Source organism: Pyxicephalus adspersus, chromosome 2 (genome assembly GCF_032062135.1).
Source record: "Pyxicephalus adspersus chromosome 2, UCB_Pads_2.0, whole genome shotgun sequence".
Taxonomy (NCBI): domain Eukaryota; kingdom Metazoa; phylum Chordata; class Amphibia; order Anura; family Pyxicephalidae; genus Pyxicephalus; species Pyxicephalus adspersus.
In genome coordinates this window covers 105176368-105196336 of record NC_092859.1, presented here as the reverse complement: position 1 = coordinate 105196336, position 19969 = coordinate 105176368, and the positions used below count along the sequence as shown (strand labels likewise).

The 19969-nt window shown below is 36.1% G+C and overlaps 1 protein-coding gene across 1 annotated transcript in view; it reads left to right on the top strand.

The window, feature by feature from the left end:
- The window catches only part of SEMA3C (semaphorin 3C), an 87438-nt gene that overhangs the window by 52837 nt on the left and 14632 nt on the right, over positions 1 to 19969 (top strand). Inside the window, exons 6-12 of the mRNA XM_072401740.1 lie at positions 2904 to 2994; positions 5529 to 5648; positions 6877 to 7019; positions 7440 to 7554; positions 8185 to 8254; positions 12066 to 12210; positions 13502 to 13724. Of these exons, the coding sequence (XP_072257841.1) occupies positions 2904 to 2994; positions 5529 to 5648; positions 6877 to 7019; positions 7440 to 7554; positions 8185 to 8254; positions 12066 to 12210; positions 13502 to 13724 (907 nt within the window). The remainder of the gene's footprint in view (positions 1 to 2903; positions 2995 to 5528; positions 5649 to 6876; positions 7020 to 7439; positions 7555 to 8184; positions 8255 to 12065; positions 12211 to 13501; positions 13725 to 19969) is intronic.

The following is a 19969-nucleotide window of genomic DNA, read 5'->3' as shown; positions in this document are numbered from 1 at the left end:
ACAATGCATAAAATTCTTCATATCAGTCATACTTCTTTTTTAATTCTAGTGTGTGTGCAAAATGTCTAAGAAGAAGAATTACATGATCTTAAGTTGTGACTATTTTACAGAATGTTCAGGGTAGACATCAGCTTTCAGGAAGGCAAAGAAAAGCATGAGATCGCTAGACAGTCAATAGAACACAGAAGCCTTTAAGTTTCTTAATTGTCACTCTTTCACCACCCCACTCTTTACCCTCCACCCCGTCTAACTGAAAAAAATAAGCAAAAACTAAACATCAAAAATACTTACCTAAATCTATAGATTTATAGATTTATAAATTTATATAAATTTATAGATAAATAAATCTATAGTCTTAAGGTAGTATTTTGTCTTTGTACAGCATCCATTTCTAGGTGTCCACTTCACTGCCAGGGTGATATGGATACTTCCCAATGGTGATGCCCTCTCAGGCACAAGAATAATTTTACCTGGAGATACATTCATTACATAGCTTTACAATGTCTGTTAGTCACAGCTGCTTTAGAAAGATTCCTCAATGATTTTTTAAAATAAGGAACAAGGCTAAGGGAAAAAGATCTTTTATTGAAATGATACAATCATTTGTGATTGTGCCTGTCACAACTACCTCTTCCTTGCTAAAGCGCAGGCGCGTCTCTACTGCGCATGCGGGCAGTTCTGACTCTGGGCAAGCCTATGCTAGCAAGCTTTATCACCTTCACCAGCCAATCAGAAAATAGCCTCTTGACCAGTTCTGGCTATTTAGCTAGCTCACACATTGCACTCTGTGTTCACGCAGCGTGTCTCCATTGTGCTGAGCCCCTAGTTCTGTGAGCTAGTTCCTGTTCACCATGTGCTTAAATCAGTGTTTCCTCTGTCCAGCTCCTGTGTTAACCCTTCATTGTCCACTCTGTTGGTTCCCAGCCAACTTCCTTGTGCTGTTCCAGTGTTCCTGTCTGTCTGTCTGTGGATATCCCTGAGTCACTTGTGCCTCCTGTTGCTTCCAGTGTCTCCTGTGTTTCCTGTGCCCACAGTGGCCCCTGTTTCACTAGTGTCTTCTGCTTTGTGATTTGGTACTGTATTTTGCCCACCTTGGTGTGCCCAACCCAGCAGTAACCAGCGGCACAACATCCTCACCATCAGAGGCTCTGGAGAAGACCTGGTTACTGCTTAGACTCTGCGCCTTGGCCCTTCTCAGGGCTCATCCCAATGGTGATGCCCTCTCAGGCACAAGAATAATTTTACCTGGAGATACATTCATTACATAGCTTTACAATGTCTGTTAGTCACAGCTGCTTTGGAAAGATTCCTCAATGATTTTTTACAAAAAAGGAACAAGGCCAAGGGAAAAAGATCTTTTATTGAAATGATGCAATATGTTGTGATTGTGCCTGTCACAACTACCTCTTCCTTCCTAAAGCGCAGGCGCGTCTCTACTGCGCATGCGGGCAGTTCTGACTCTGGGCAAGCCTATGCTAGCAAGCTTTATTACCTTCACCAGCCAATCATAAATTAGCCTCTTGACCAGTTCTGGCTATTTAGCTAGCTCACACACTGCACTCTGTGTTTGTGTAATGTGTCCCCATTGTACTGAGCCCCTAGTTCTGTGAGCTAGTTCCTGTTCACCATGTGCTTGATTCAGTGTTTCCGCTGTCCAGCTCCTGCGTTAACCCCTCATTGTCCACTCTGTTGGTTCCCAGCCAACTTCCCTGTGCTGTTCCAGTGTTTTCCTGTCTGTCTGTCTGTCTGTGGATATCCCTGAGTTGTGCCTCCTGTTGCTTCCAGTGTCTCCTGGGTTTCCTGTGCCCACAGTGGCCCCTGTTCCACTAGTGTCTTCTGCTTTGTGATTTGGTACTGTATTTTGACCACCTTGGTGTGCCCAACCTGGCAGTAACCAGCCACGCAACATCCTCACCATCAGAGGCTCTGGAGAAGACCTGGTTACAGCTTAGACCCTGCGCCTTGGCCCTTCTCAGGGCTCACACCATCTCCGTGCAAGCCATAGCACCCCCTTGTGGTCCTGTCTCTCCGTGTGTCACAGTGCCATTGTTATTTCTTTTTTTTATATCCTTTTTTTCCCAATTATTTTTTTCTCACTCATTCTATTTTTCACCATCTCCATTTCCTTCTATGAAGAGTACAATGTAGTGACAGGTGATTTATATGATGATGTCATGGTTTCACATTTCATTACTTTAGAAGCTTGTTGGTACATAGACACAACTAAAGGCTGTGTAGTGTGATGTAAATTTGGATCAAGATTAGAAACACGCATTGAAATTGTAATTTATGCTAGTATATACAATTCTAGTTTATTTTAAATGTAATACTTTTCACATGATGTTAATGTACCTAATATTCAAATGTTTTAAATAAAATTACATAAAAAATTATTACTCCTATAGTAATCGATGCAACATAGTATAAACATGTTATCCACTTTTGTTTAAAAACACAAAAAAGCTGATTTAAAATCGAATCTAAAATAGCTGCAATATTTTGCAGAGTTTTCAGTTCTCCATTATGTATAGATAGGCATTTTCTAGTCTGTCCTCCGCACTAGGTCATGTAGACAGCACAAGAATGTATTCTACAAAAAGGTCACAGGAAACATTCTTTCTGCACAGTCACGCTAAAAATCAAAGACGCCATTCATAATTTAAAGAACAGAAGGCTATTTAAAAGCATGTGCTGCAGATTTGATTGCAAGAACCTATTAAACATTGTAGCTAGTCAGTGACATTAAATCACTAGGGATTTCCATTTCCACACGATCGTTATATAGCAGTTAAATGTGCAGTGAAAATCCAGAAGATAGGTATATAAAGTAATCTCTTTTATCCAGATTTATGTTATACAAGTTATTTATTATTTTTTACATATATGAAATGGTTTCTTTGCAGGATCGTGTTTTTTTAATCGACTACAAAAATGAATCTGGAAAAGGCAGATGTTCTTTTAATCCAAAAGTAAACACAGTTTCTGTTATGATCAGTAAGTAACTAGCACCTATGTTTTCCTATGTTTTTATGCAACACATATCAATGGCATTTTATATAAAGGTGTAATCACACATTTGATCATTAGGAAAATTAAGTAATTACTTATTAAAATTGTGTTTAGTGACCATCACTAAGTGTGAGTTTTCATTTGCAAGGTAATGTAACTAGGAGCTCATTATACAGCTGATATCTGAATTTGGTAGGTATGCATGACATTGGCCATCTGTCTCAGTACAAAACTACCAAAAATGGCTGGTCTAAAAGGCATGCTTTTGCATTGTATATCCTGTCTGATATTTTAATAGACATTTAATTGGGACTATTGTGTGAAGTGACCGTGACATCACATGGATACTTGTACAGAATTACTTACCTACTAAATGAAAACATACTCTATTTACCCTTCCTGTTGCCACTTCTTCAAAGTACATTATATCAATCTGCTAAATCTTAGGTTTGATCTACCGTGAAATCACACAGATAATATGTTATCTGCTTCGGACATGCCATTATTGCCTGTTTTGGCATAGCCTATAAAAGAAAACTATGTGCAGTTCTACCCAGTGTGATACACCAGCCATATATGTTAGTCTACTTATGGCTTTCCACAGAAAGTAAAGGTGTAGTTCGGATACTTTTAAGCGAAAGTATATCCAAAGCCCACATTTTTTTAGTTTAGTAATTTTTAGTTAGAGAATGGTCAAACTCTTTGTCAAGTTTTTTTTTTTCCCAAGCCATCCATAGCTAGCCATGAAGAGATTTTTATTCACTTCCTAGCTTGGAGGTGGAATACAAATAGAGAGGAGGGCTCTCTAAACTACGTGGCAGTTATCACAGGAAAAGGAGTCCAGATTGTAAGATTTACCCTCTATTCCTTCTGGTAACAACTTTTAGATTTTAGTAACAGTTTTAGATTCTTCCACACAGTCCCAGTGACAGTGAAGGCCAGGAATATTAAAAAGAGTTGGCTTTAAATACTGTTTATGTTCTGTAAATAGTCAAAAATGAATTCAGTGGGCATCTTCTGTCTTTATGGCATAGATCTATTTTTCAGCAACAATAAAGATGAACAAGGAAGTGTTCCTAGAGACCCCTTTACAAGTTCATTAGGACAGGGTAGCAGGTTACATGCTTTTAGGAGATATCTGGTTTGATGTGCAGACAAGACAGATTTGTAGACAATAGTGGCTAGCAAGATTTATTCTCAGAACAGGATAATTAGTAGATTAGCAGTAGAATCTGTCAAATTGCCATTTGGGTGTTTTTGTGGTTGTAACTAACCTATAATAGCCAAATTCAGGGAACAATTCAAAACCTGTGGGTAAAGCTGCGTACACACGTCAGATTTTTATCGCCCGATAATCGGCATCGGCCAAATATCGGGCGAAAATCTGCCGTGTGTACAGTCGGTGTCGTCCATCGTCCGAACGACCGTCCTGCCGGATCCACGGACGATGACGACATCCGATCCTAATGAAAGGAAAGGGGGAGAGCGCGCAGCAGGGTGCCGCTCCGTCGCTCTCCCCCTCCCCTCTCCATAGAGCATGAATCGTGCAGCCCCTTGTCGTTGGAAAGGATCGTGAAAGATCCTTTCCAATGACAAAAATTGCACGTGTGTACGCAGCTTAATGCTCAGATTGACAGACTTTTTTTTTTTTAACTCGACCTGAATTAGGTTGCATTTGTAAAATTAAATCCTCCTATATAGCTTCTTTCACACTGGCTTGTAGCTTTAAACTTCCTTTAACCCCACTAATGCTTAAAAGAAATCTAGACTTCCCATGGAACACTGGATGTAAATGAATGTTATTAAGAAAATAGTAACTGAAGGGTTACTGTAAGTTAAAAGAAAAGACATGTATGAAAATAAATTCTTTGATAACAGATTAAATTGTGTTTGGAACAAATAACATATCAGGTCACAGACATGTAATATTATGTTAAGATTTAGAGCCTGATTGATATATTATTGCTGGATTGAACATTGGTGCAGAAGTTCACTCATACCATTAAAATCACTAATTGCTTGAGGAAAGTGCCAGATGTCTTGAGCATCATGGACAAACAATAAAATAGTAACAGATACCTTTTATGTCATAGTCCAAAATAAAATAACTGTTTAAAAACCAGGACAACCTTAAGGGAAAATGTAACCTTTGGTAAATCAAATAGATAAGATAGATGGTAGATAGATAGATAGATAGATAGATAGATAGATAGATAGATAGATAGATAGATAGATAGATAGATGATAGATAGATAGATAGATAGATAGATAGAGGGATAGATAGATAGATAGATAGATAGATAGATAGATGATAGATAGATAGATAGATAGAATGCTACACAAGCCTTTTGTGATTTAGTTACCAAAAAATACCTTAAAAAGTCAATCTGTAGATGCTTTGTTTCAATAAAAACTGTCAACAAATTAAATTATTTAGAGTTTTAGTCATTTGCCTATACAAGTTCCAAATAAATGCACAAGTTGTATTGGTAATGCCATATTTGTTTTTTATTTTATAGATGAAGAGTTGTTTTCTGGAATGTATATCGATTTCATGGGCACCGACTCAGCTATATTTCGAAGTCTAACAAAACGTAATGCTGTAAGAACTGATCAGCACAACTCAAAGTGGTTAAGTGGTAAGCTTTTTTTATTACTTTTTTTTTTTAAAGGAAACTCCACCTGGGCATTACTTTAGGGTTAAATCTAGTGATTATGTAAAGCTATACAAACCTGTAAACTTGTTTTAAAGAGGTTTTGTTCATTATTGGGCACTTCAACTAATGGAATGTGAAGATCTCTTACAGTATAATTTTTAAAATTTCATAATGAAAACTTTGTTTCATTGAAGTGGACCTTAACAAATGGAAAGTCTATTTTTCTGGCTTCCACTGCCAAAACACAGACACCAAAGCACCTCACTGTTTTCTTCTGGGCAGTTAAGACAAAGATAAAGTACTATGGCAGTGAACTGCAGTGTATTTTGTTTAAGATTTGAAAATCCAAGATCTAGGAGGCAATAGTCTGGTAGGGTGACCAAGGTGGCATGAAATGTACCTTTGATTTAGAAATATTGTCACTTTCAAGCAACCAGTTTGATTACTATTTTCATGATCAGGCTACTTGATCCAGTTGATTCTTTAGTCCATGGTGTTCTAGCCCCATAACCCACAATATGGAAGGCAATAGATCACTGGATGAGTGTTTTCTAAACAGAAAAATACATAAATATAGAGAATCGTCTGAATAGAATGGATTCTAATGCAGTTATATTGTACTGCATGCCTAAAACCTTCTGCCCATCACACCTGCTATTTGGCCAAAGTATGTGGGCATGTCTTGTAATTATTGAGTTCAAGTGTTTCCCTGAAGGGAACAGCCTACAAGGTCTTTTTGGACAGTTGCTCACTTTCTGCCTTGCGGTAATAATTTGGGGAAGGTCTTATTTCATTCTGTTCCTGAATGGAGGAACCTGAGTAGTCTGCATAGAGCCCTGACCTAAACCTGGTGGAACACCTGTCGGATATATCAGAATGCAGATTGTGAGCCAGGGCTTTTCATCCAACGTCAGTAACTGATCTCACACATTTCCTATTAGCTGACCGGGCACAAATACTCCCAACACATTCCAAAATCTTAAATTCTTCCCAGAAGAATCCTTCCTACTTTTAAAGGTTAGTACAACAAGCTTGTATAGGTGTGATTGCCAACAACCAACTGCCAATGTAGTGTATTTTACCATGTTGTTTGCCTAATAGTGTTCCTGAGATGATTCTTGTATGTCTAAATAGTATTTTCCTTTTAAAAACATAAAAGGGTTTCCTAACAACTATGTGGTTAACTCATTTAGAAATATTTTTATTCTAGAACCAATTTTTGTGGATGCACAGCTTCTTCCAGATGGAACAGATCCAAATGATGCAAAAGTTTATTTCTTTCTAAAAGAGAGGCTGACTGACAACAGTGGAAGCACCAAGCAGATTCACTCCATGATCGCAAGAGTTTGCCCAGTAGGTTATGTTTAGTTTATTCCTAGCAGACCCAATAACATAATAAAGGCTACTAAATACATCTGCTTTGGACAGTTTAAGTGTATTTCCTGTTCTTAATGAGTGCAGAAATGAGGGCATGCACTCATGCTCCTATATCTATTTAGTTTAAATCTCTCTTGCAGTGTCTGCTTCCTTCTGAGTGTTATTAATTACATTTTTAGAAATATTGTATCAAGAAGCAGTTTTAAAAAATCATAAGTCAAAAGTCAGTAATAGTAAAACATATTAAAAACCAACATTTGCACTTCATAGACATTGTTCTAGCTACAAGATTGAAAAGCAGAGATGCTAAGAAGAAGAGTTTAAACATCACTTCCTGAAAATTAGAGACTGTTGGCATTTTACTTATAGATTCACTTATTTCCGTTTTGTTTTTAGAATGACATTGGTGGACAAAGAAGTCTTGTTAACAAGTGGACAACATTCTTAAAGGCACGGCTTGTGTGTTCAGTGATGGATGATGATGGAACTGAAACCCATTTTGATGAATTGGGTATGATCACTATGAATATTAGGATCGTATGTTCTGCATGGATTTAGAGCATTTTACATTTGCAGATATTTCTTAAATGTATTGTTCAGTAATACATTTAATGTACCACGTTAATGCAGTTGTATACTTGCCTTGGGAATATCACATTTTAATTCCTGGCTTCTGTTGAATAGACCGTTATCCAGTAAATAACCTAAAATATTAAGAAAGCTTGAGATGGTTACCTTAATATTCCTTACAGGAATACTGTAGAGGACTGCACTGCTAAATATTACTGGGTTTGATTTTATATAACACCTACTGATCACTGAGCTTAACATTTACCTAACCCTGAGGTTAGGACTGACGAGTGCAGGGTGTGGAAATACTTACTAAAGATAAACACTTTGCTTGTCAGTGTCCACTGTCCATATTTGTGGAGGTCAATTAATTTTATCCAAGTAGTGACACTTGCATTTAGCATATGGAATAATAATGTTATTGTTACACACAAATCTATATAAAGCACAATTCCAGAGTGTGATCAATAAAGACAGATTTATATTATCTTAATATACTGTTGTCTGTAATATGCATATCGTGTTCATGTTCTAAAAAATTGTAAACTTCCATTTTTACTTTTTATTATAGAGGATGTATTTCTAATGGAAGCAGACAATCCTCGGAATACTCTAGTATATGGCATTTTCACAACCTCAAGGTATGGTACTACTATTGGTAATTTTTTTAATTAAATTTATAAATCATAATGAAAATATATCTTTTTAGGCGAAAGCTTGAGAACAGTACAAGTACAATATACATAGTAATGGGATAATACAAACACTTCAGTTTGGATTTAAGGAACTTCTAGTCACTGGCAATAGAAATAGGAACAGGCAGTCAGTAAAGGGATGTTTTGAGTATGTTCTTGGTTGAATGCTAAAGAGAGGTAAAGTTATGCTTGTGGAGGAGGAGAGTATGGTGGAGCAGATCTGGGAACAAAAGAGAAGGGAGGGTGCCAGGAATAATAGACCCAGGTAAACTATAAGGAATTGTGTTGCAGTAGAAAAATGTAAAAACATATCTTTGGATCTTCCTTAAAGCCAATAAGGGATATACTACAATGTGTTACACTACATTGCTTTGATTCTTCATAAGATTTGCTTTTTTTATTTTGAAAGTTAGTTTAGCGTGTGACATTCCCTAATTGTTAACCATGCAACCATGCAACTTAAATAGCTGCATTGATCAGACTGTTCAGTGATATTTCTAATTATGTTGCTTGACAGATATAGAAGAGTTGTAACAGAAAAATATATTTTATGCATCACATAAGTGTCATTCTGGCAATCTAGCTCATTATGGTATATAACAGTGGTTACAAACCTTTTCAGACCCACGAACCACTAAATTTACCAGCTCCGAACCGGGCATGCACTGGGAGCTGGGTGTCACCAAAAGGGGAAGAAATTTACCCCTTTTTACCCATAATGCCAGAACCCCCTCACTCTCCCATCGCAGGTCTAAGCCTCTGATGGGAGAGTGGGTGGGTTGTGTCTAGAAAAATAAGCCCTGAGCTTACAATACGTACTGCATGCATGGTCCAATAGCGCCCCCTCAGGCGGGATCCTTCTCCTGACCCTGTTCAGGGGTGCACTGGTCAGAGCTGGAAACCAACAAAATTTTAATGCGGACTACCAGTTTGTGACAGTATATAAAACATTGTATGCTCATGGGAATAATGCCACCTAATGACTAAGCAATGGTGTCCAATGGAAATTCACAAGGGTGAAAACAGTAAACCAAAATATGATTGTTTTTTTATGAATGGTTGAAATTGTGTGAGTCTATAAATCATATTTTGCTATCACCTATCTTGATTGGAACTACTTTACTATAAGCAAACATAAATGTCCTGCTTTCCCAAAGAAAACAGTGAAATTACACATTGCCTTGTTCAGCACTGGAACGACGACAGCTGGAATTATTTGAGGCTGACAACTCAGACAATTTTCTGTCTTTCAGTTTTTTATAAATAAGTCCTTTGTGATTTTTAGGACATAGTGATTTCATCATTACACCCACAGTTTGTGTCTGCACCCAAACAAATACTCCGCTTATCCCTATTTGCATCCAAATGACCTACATAACAATACCATAGTTTCAGAAATGTAACCCTTCCCATGAAAAACGCCTACAGTTTGGGGGATACCCATGTCTCCTGACCTGGCTGTAACTATGTATGCATTGCTTTACATCTCTCAATGGAAAAAAACAGTCATCAAAGGCACAAAGTTTATTTTCAGTAAAAGTGCATCTTTTTAGTTATAAAAATGGATTTTTTATGCGGCAATCTGTCTATGTGTTGCAGATATAATACATAACAAGAGGCCTTGTTTATCCATTTAGAATCAATTCAATAGTCATAGCAATTCTTTATGGATTTATTTTTATTAATTATGTTTACTTACTGAATATAAGAGTTTATCCTTTTAGTTTCTCTTTTCCATTTTTGTTTTCTTTCTTTGTAATGATTTACAAACATTTTACTTGTTAAACAGTGTTTTGTGCTCATACATCCAGAAGATTTTGTGTATCCTCAGCAGTGGGTGGCTTATGCTGTGTGAAATGTCATATATTATCTGTCCACTATAATTAAGATGTTTCTAGGCAGATACTTATGCATTCCAAAAGCTGCCGACACTCCAGTTTTATTTGGCAGTTTGAACAGAAGTCTGTTGATACCATGATCTATTCTAAAGAGATAAGTGGGAAAAGTAGGAAATGGGCATTCAGAGTACTTATACGATACATAATAGCAATGTTTGCCCCTTTCATTTCAGCATAATTATCTTAAATGCACTTTAAAAAAAATTATTTTCTGATGAAAAAAATACATTCATGTACGTCTCCCTAGTTATCCACTTGAAAGCTATACTGAGGCTGGATAAAAACATCAGTCATTAGATATAAAAGGGCTACATGGCATCCTTCCAGCTATGTTATGGAAAATGCTTAATAAATACATTTTTTTCCTTTCTCTTTTTACTTTAAGTGCATATGGAAGTCTGTGCAGAAGTCTTATCAAATACATAAATGACATGACAGCTACACACAATACTTCTAGCTGTGTGTGGTCTTCATAATAAGATTATATACAGCATAATGTATTAGTTTTTACTTTTGTTAAGCAGTGTCTGCCTGGAGAAAAGGCAGTACTTTTCCAGTATCTGTTTAAAAATTTGAGTTTATTTAAGAGAGCAGGCCTCCAAAGTTTTACAAATGTAAATAGAAAGTGTAGAGAAAAGACTGAATTGTTAAGAACGGAGGTCTGGTTGCCAGCCAGTAGATAGGATTTCAGGTTTTGTTATAAAAACCTTTAGACATGTGGATTTAATCCTAGAGGGAATTCACCTATAAGTGAAACAACTGAAAAGAAAAAGTGAAATAAGCTACTGTGTCCAGACACAAGCTTTGTCGCATGCTTAAAAGGGAGAATAAAATTCCTTGGCAAACTGTGCCACAGGCCATGTTGAATGAATGTTCCTCTTGAGTTTAGATTTTAAAGCACGGGCAACACATTAAAGAGAAAATACAAGGACAAGTTTATAGGGAAAAATAATTGAAATCTGGGGCACAGTTTAAATCCAGCACCCAGAAAAAAACAAATCACATAGGAAGGTTTTATGAGAAGCAGAAGGCAGGAAAATATTGTAAAACTGTAGAGCAACCAATTATGACTTCTTTTATTAAACGGTACAACAAAAGCATACTGTCGAGAAACTGACTGCATGTCCTTTATAACACTAACAATTTTATGCTCCAAAATTTTAGGGCCTGCCTGTTATAGATAGAGATGGTTCAATAAAAATTACAATTCATCACTTATTTTATTGAAGGACTATTGATATTTGTATGTAGGCTTGTTTAATCGACAAAGAGTCACTCACAGTGGGTTTTCAGGTAATTATATTTGATGAAATGTACCACTCAGCCTTGATTGAATACTCCTGCAAGCAGACAAGAAAATTTTAAAGCGGAACTTAACTAGTAAAAACTTATGAGCAGGCAGATTGATTATTGCGAATGGGACAGCCTGATCGCAATTTTTTTTTTTAACCTACACTCTACCTCTACTCCTCAGCCTGAGGATCTTTAGCCATCTTGTTTGGCCAGGTTGTAATGATGTTATTCATTTATTCTTGGCAGAGGTAAATGCTCAGCTCAGTTTATTCTTTTGTAGATTGCCATCGTGTGTCCCTTTTGCAATTATCAATCTGCCTACTTACAATTATTTCATATTAAAGTATAGTTCACTTTAATTTGCCAAGCCTATATTTCCCTAATTATTAGTAACAGCATGTGAAATTTTTCAAAATTTTTTACAGGGTGCCTATGCTGGTGGTATGCAATAATGGCAAATAGTAGACATAATAATTACTATAGTATTTTTACATGTCTCTTTTATCTATGACTCTATATACTGTATAGATTTTAATAGCAGTGTTTCTTCTTTCTCTTTTCTTTAGCTCAGTGTTTAAAGGATCTGCAGTATGTGTATATCACATGTCTGACATTCAGACAGTGTTCAATGGACCATTTGCTCACAGAGAAGGACCCAATCACCAACTGATTCCTTATCAGGGTCGAATTCCATACCCAAGGCCTGGAACAGTAAGTTTATACGATCATGATGATCATTTGAGGATCATTTTTCTTTTTTTCGATTACACTGTGATATTTTTGTTCTCCAATTGGTGTTCTCATCGATAAATGTCAATTATGCATCCAGTAAGGAAGAAAAATAGAGGTGCAACCCTCTTGTTACTGCTAAAGCTTCTTCTCTCCTGGTCTCTTTTTCTGCTTAAAGACACTCTTCTCCTTTCTGAAAGAACCTGCAAATTAACAAAGAGATGTTAGATGGAAATATATGGTTTGGTGGGTCTTTTGGTTGTTAAAAATAGTGAAAAATTGCAAAAATGATCTGGCCACATTGAAATAGTTTGACAACTAGCATTTCCAGGAGATGTCATTGAAGGCAGCCTCCATAAATTCTGCAGCTTTCCTTTAGGAACATGGAATTAAACAAACATGGAATTAGAAATCATATTACAAAACAGCACACGGCCATAGCCATTCACAGCAACTCTTGTTTGGTAATGCCAAGGGGAAGTTGGAAATTGGCTTAGAAAATCTTTGTGGTTTTATATTATTTTTAATGGTTTATGACATGTGGAAGAAAAAGGAGGAAAACCAAAATTGCTGCATATTATTTCTGTGCTTGGTTATTCATTTTATGTCTTCTGATGTTTTTTTTTTTTTTAGCCCCTGGCATAATAAATGTAATGCAGGCACCCTCATGTAGTTACATAGATATTTATTGCTGTGGTAACCCTGAAACCCAGAAAACTCGAATTTTGACGTTGAACACCATTGCTGCCGGTGCCCACCCCCAGCCAACCCTCCTACCTTTATGACCAAATAGGAAATAAGGTTTAATGCTGAACTTTTAAAGAGACAGCAAATACAATTTGTCAGAAGGCCTAACACTTTTTTCAGTCTACCTAGGAAATGCTTTTACTTTTCTCAGTGCAAAGATTTGGCACTTTTGTTTGAATTAATATACAATAGTAAGAGGGCTGAGCAGTAGTCCCGTCACTTCTTTATTCCATTTTAATCTTAGACAATCAGGATTGAAACCTAATTTTATATTAGAATATCTCATGTCCAACAGATAGACTTTTAGAGGATGTTTCTGTTGTTCCACTTTGCATCATTCACTGAGCTGCCCATGCCCAACTTAGCATTTTTTAAAAAAAAGAAGACAGCGAATAGCCAGGTAAGTTTGTTTTATTGCTGAAGGGACATTATCTGTAAATTTCTGCAATAGCTATAGTTCTGCTTTGAGTCTACATTTCTAGAATACAAGTATGAAGTGATGTAATAAATATATTTTTCCCTGCAGTGTCCTGGAGGTGCATTTACACCAACCGTACTGACAACAAAGGAATTCCCAGATGACGTTGTTACATTTATAAGAAATCATCCACTTATGTTTAACTCCATTTATCCAATACATAAGAAGCCACTTCTGGTAAGGACAGGAACAGACTACAAGTATACAAAGATAGCAGTGGACAGAGTAAACGCAGCTGATGGAAAGTACCATGTCCTATTTCTTGGAACAGGTAGGAGAAATGTAAACAGTACTAAACATTAGTATTTATGATTTAATACATGTTTATATGTGTGTACTTAGCCATTGATGATTTAATCATTAACGTTTGTTATGTGTAAATATGCATTTGGTATAAAAAGAACAAAGAAGGAGAGCAGTGACAAATGACACATCACCATATCTGGATGGTTGGGTAGTAAAGGTGTTTTAGCTGACAGGCTGGATTATTCTACAAGTTCCCTTGTTTGTTTGTTGGACAAAAAAAGACATTGCTAATAGAGTTCGTTAGCAAAATCTCAAATTTTATATTTTTGAAAGTATAAATATATATTTTCTTAAAAGATATCCTTTTTTAAAATAAAGAACTGATGGAACTAAGAACTATTGTTCCAAATTCAAGCTTTGGGTGATAGACACTCCAATGTAACTTGATAACAGGTTTTCTTTTGGTTTGTTTCTGGTATTCTGTCTCTTTAAATCAGTTTAGAATTACATTTGTAGTATTGGGCCAGTATTCTGTGTGTGGCAAGTTTAAATGTTGCATTACACACATCTGTTTTGTTGTTTAAACTAGATAATATGTTGCCATTTAAAATTATAAGATTGGTAGCTGTCTCAAGGTTCATCCTGTACACATATGCTTACAGTATGCAAGTTTTCAGTTTATTTAAGGATAAATTTACATATGGAAATACAGTTTTAATCACATCAGACAGTGAAAGTTTCTCTTATGTTCTGCCATTTACTACTTTTGATCTGGCCTGTTATTGCCATATTGTAAACTGCAGAACCAAGCAATGTTGTGCAATATAGAGTTTGGATGTTTATACAAAGCAGCCGAGACTACTAGACAGCTACATTCCCTTGGAGATCCAATATAGTGTAATATCCTAAAGTACTTGGATGATATGCTAGTAAGTAATAAGTGAGTAATTTAGCTCATTGCTTGTCAGTGCCAAAACTTTCTTACAGTTATATATTCTACTGTAGATTTGTTTAGGGACATTATATATACTGTATAGTACCTGCACTAGTATAAAGGGTTCACTTTTTGAATTGTCTGAGAGTTCATAAGTTAGCTCACTCCAGGCAATGCAGGCGGTCAGCGGATCCCTACTCAAACTGGGAAGCACTTTGTTGGATTCCCCTGGTTCACTGGTCATTCAGGGGATTCCACTTTTATAATTTCAGGAGGTTACAAGGAAAGAATATTCTGTTGGGAACTGGTTTTAAAAAAAACCTTTATGAAGCATTGTTTGGCATGTGTTAAACATACCAGAGTTAACATGCTTTGGCATGCATTTTTTAATGTGTTTCACCAATGTGCATTTCTTTCCAGAGCAGAAGCCAAAATGCTTCATTTTGTTTTCCCTACTGAAGTATGTTTTGTTTTAAAAAGTGGCATAGTGACACATTATAAGTTTGTTTAAATACATATATTTCATTTTCACCTAATTTACAGCAGCACAGAGTTGGTATGAACTTGACCTATAGGAAAGAAAGCAATTCAACCTTTCAATGTGTTGAGCCTATTTTAATCACCCCAGCTTAATGGACATTCGTAAAATATGCCCAATATCTCCCCAAATCCAGTTGGACCTGGAAGATCTACCCTACTTCTATAGTTATCATATATCCAACAAAAATTATTTCAACCCTACCTTTATCCTGTGCAATCTAAAATGAATACACTAAATGTTTTTTTTAGACTTAGTGCCTGCTGTAGGTGAGATTTCTTGTACTGAGGTCCCATCAGTGAACAATAGACAATATGGAAGATCCATAACTAACTCCAGGTTTGGTTAAACGATGCTTTTTACTCAATTGGGAAACTTTTATGCAAAAATATGAGCCGACTATTATATTTGCAGCAAATATAAGTGTATGAAATGAAGAGTGTGAGATACTACAGAATACTTACATTTATAGAGAACTTTTTAATTTTAGGCAGGTTTCCCTGCAATAAAAACAATGTCAGTATTGGCTACTTTTTTTTACATAATGCAGTTAATCACAGAAGGATTTAAGTTGTTTCTGTTGTAATTCCACAACAGATAGTGACAAAGAATGAAGTGAAGAGTGTATTTCCTATCTTCAGCTGCATTAGGTTTATGGCTAGCTAGGCATATTTATTGCTGTGTGTACCAAAGTATAAGAACACTGCTAAGCTTTACATTCCTATTGGATAACTTTATAGCGTTGGATCATACTGTGTCATACTGTTTAAGTTTTATGGAATAGCTATCACAAAAAGATTCGAGTAGAAAGAACTTCTCAACAATTTATCAAGTGATGACAAGCTATGTGTTCTGCAAAAGCAGTTATAATCCCCTTTCTTCCAAAGAAGTCCCTTCAACACATAGGATTTTACACACAAATGTAGCACAATGATTAACATCCTTTAATGCAAACAAGAAGTAGAAGAAACATTTTTTTCTCTAAACAAGGTTCTCAAATATATTATAAACAAAAGGCATATAGTTTTAAATACTAAACATTGGTATGTAACAGATGTGGTATGGTACGTGGTTTCTGCATCTGATAGATTTTATTTAAGAGAAAAATTACAAATATAAAAATATTTATTTTTTTATTTCATTAAAATAAATGTAATTTGGTACGTGGAAGATTTATCGAATGTTAGGAGGTAGCTTTTAGTTAGCTTTTTTTATACATTTGCAAAAGAGCATTGGTAGATCTACTTTCCTTATAGATATTGTAGAGTGGAAAATTATTTCTGATTATAGTAATGTTTTGCAACCTTCTGTTTGGAACATGCAAACAGACTGATGTTTCAGGGTTGGTTTATGAGGAAGACAACCATTTCTAAAATAATGTCCTCAAGAGAAACCATCAGGGGTTTAATTCTCAAGCCTTTACCAAAAACTTTGAGTTGAATGTTTATTCAACTTACCCTTTAATAATCTTTGTTATAATATAATAGGTTTGTTTCCTGTATATGAACAGTGGGCAGAGCTATGGAATTAAATGATATAAAACTTGATTTATGTAACACACACAGCCTAAATCCAAATCATTTATAAAACAAGTATGCCACTGTTACAAATGTTTGTCAGTGCAACATATGAAAACCAAGACTTGGGGAATGGCAAGTACACCTAGGTACTCTGTGTTTATAGAATCAGTATTCACATAATACCCAACGTTACTTGGTACACAAAACATTTACTTATGGCGATCTCTACTACTTCCAAACAACCATAGTCATGTACAGACTCTAGAAGACACTTCAGAATTACATTCAGGTCTTGTTGATAGCTTCTTGCTCCTTCTATGTGCAAAAGTATGATCTATACAGAAAACCCTTGCACTACTGCAATTGCTGACAATGGAAATGGACAGACGTTTCAAAGCCATCATCAACTGTTCTTCTAGTGGCAAGGGAGGTTCTAGACAAATTGAAGCTCTGTGCAAATATGAAGTGGGCGCAGGAGAAGGTTGGGGAATGGGGCATTTGCCCAGTTTGCCATACTCTAAAATCAGCCCTGTCTAGTGGATCTGTAATTGGTTTATTGGCTATGAATCATACATTGTCTACAGTGCTAACACAAACTGGTTCGATTGATTAAGAGACTTTAACACCACACTGATTACATATTTTAAACAAGTTTAGGAGATTATGCATTTTTGGCACCTAGAAGGAAACTAGTCTTTTCCAGTAAGAAACAATGTATTAGTGGTACTTCCTGCCAGCCTGGCAGCATATTAATCTAATTTCCAGGTTTAGGTAAATCTAGCAGTACTTTTTTGTGATTTTGTGTAAATCCAAATGTACTGATAAGTGTACTAAATTACAGTGATGGAGACAGTTACTACATGAACAGCATCCTCTGGTTTTACTTCAATGGCATCTGTATTTCTTAAAATGTAACAGGACTTCTGGCAAAATCCAGTATATTGTTCAACTATGCAGCAAATGGCATGTTAAATTTACAGAATATGACATTAGAAAAAATCTTTTTATTTTACAAGTGAAATGAACTGTTCTGATTTTACACTAGCAAGCAAGGATAACTTAGTTTATACGGTTTCTGACATTTTGAGGCTTGTGGACTAATATGGTGATAGAATTAAGAGGTGAAGTGCTGCCAAAATCACAAGGGGAATAGATCCAATAACTTTCAGAAGGCTTTGGTTTGGATAGCCTGGTGCCAGGCAAACTGTGACAGATATTTTTGACTGCAGTTCTTGTTTAAACAAAGTATTGATATAGTCAAGGGTTCAGATACATGGACATGGAAATACAGATATTACACAACTGGAAAAAATAGTCCCAGCCCCAAAGCAACATTTGTTTAAATTTATGCACTATTCATACTTGCAAATGTGATTTGTGTTTTGTGTGTGTACGTGTAATGGAATAAATGTCTGATGAGATGATAACTACAGTAAAAGAATGTGTAAGAGTGAAACGGGGGTGTTAAATCTCTGAACATAGTATAGGATGTCCTGATAACATGTTGGCATTAATGAGACATTATTAAGCGTGACAGATAGAAGCACTTAATATACAACGCAATCTGTCATTATGACAGTGGGAATTTCAGAACAGTGACATCAGCCAAGATGAGATTAGATACTGTAACATTAATCTGTGTAAAGGATGGCACGACTGATTATACAGGGACATCAGTGCAATAGTTAGTGACAGATTATATACAGTCATTTTAGTTGATATCACAATCAGTGGGAGATTCTGTAAAATACTATAAAACAGTGCCTATATGATGTGAGCATATAGAGCTATGGAGATGAAGCAGAGAGGTCACACAGTATGGAAAACATCATTAGGTGAGCATGGACATGCTTCAGGCAAAATGGACAACACACAAAAATGACACTGTTCATTAAATAACACACAATTAAGTATTGCACACACACAATCCTAAACCATACATGCATTGCTTCTCAACAGACTTTCACATACCAGCTTGCCAATACAGCCATCCCTCCTCCTGCTGGGAGAGGGGGCTGCAAAACTATTCTTCAGCATAAGTCTTTGTGTCAGGCTTAGTAGGGAATTTCTATGGGGAGGACTAGGGACACTGAGGAATGTGTGTACTGGAGGATGCATAGAAGCGAAGGATCAATGTGTGTGCTGGAGATGGGGTGTCTCTGCCAGAGCATACTCTCTTCATCTAAGTTTGAGGTAGAATCCACCAGTGCTAAAGTGAGAGTGGCACCTATACCATATACTGTACAATATTTTATAATATAGCATAGTTGTAGATATAAGATGTTGAATTTACAGTAGGAAACAAAAAATATAATGGCAAGCATTACTTAGGTTATGATATAGGATAGGATATAAAGGAGTAACAAGCTACATAATACAAAAACTCAGTACTGTGAGCATTGGCTTATCAAGCATGATGGTGTAGCCATAGGACATTCTACATGTCAAGGTTTGTTAAACTGCAATAAAAATTGCTTTGTCTAACTGGTATTTTCCAGCATTGTATATTGTATGCCAGGGATTACAGGGATGACAGTGACATTTCTGAACCAATAAAGCAGGCATAGGTAACCACACTGGCACCCCTCACGTTTATGATCCATTAAAGTCTGGCATATATAGAGTAGTGTTGATGTTCGAATTCGGGTTGTCCCTATATTCGAGCCGAATATGGCTGTTCGAATTCGGGTATACCCGAACCGAATTTTGCTGCATTCGACAGCAAAAATTCGGGAGGAAAAAAAAAATTTTTTTTTTTTTTAAATTATTTATTTTGTTTCTGTTTTTTTATCTTTTTACATCTGTTTGGAGGCTGTAGAAGCTCTACACAGTGCTGAAACAAACCCGAATTTTTCTCCCATTGACTTTAATGGGATTCGAATTCGAATTCGACCACCCCAATTATTTTGCTCTATTCGGCCGAATAGCTGTCGAATCGAATAGTGAGCTATTCGACCAACACTAATATAGAGTATGAAATCCTAACTCCTTATTGTCCATATAAATATACTACCTGCTTTTGTGTCAAAAGAAAGTCATCTGTCCAAAAAACACAAATCCCTATATTGCATAGTACAGTACTCCTAAAGGCTACCATTGTGTATGGTTAGGTCCTATCCTGTTCACAAAGAGAGCTTTAGGACACATGAAAAAAAAGGATTTTGCTTACAGTCAGTTGATTTGTCGTGCAGAATATTCTTAGTTTGCATAGCAATTAAAAGCTTATATTCTGCTCCCCATAAATGTAAACTTGAAACTAAAAAGTTCAACCATTTCAG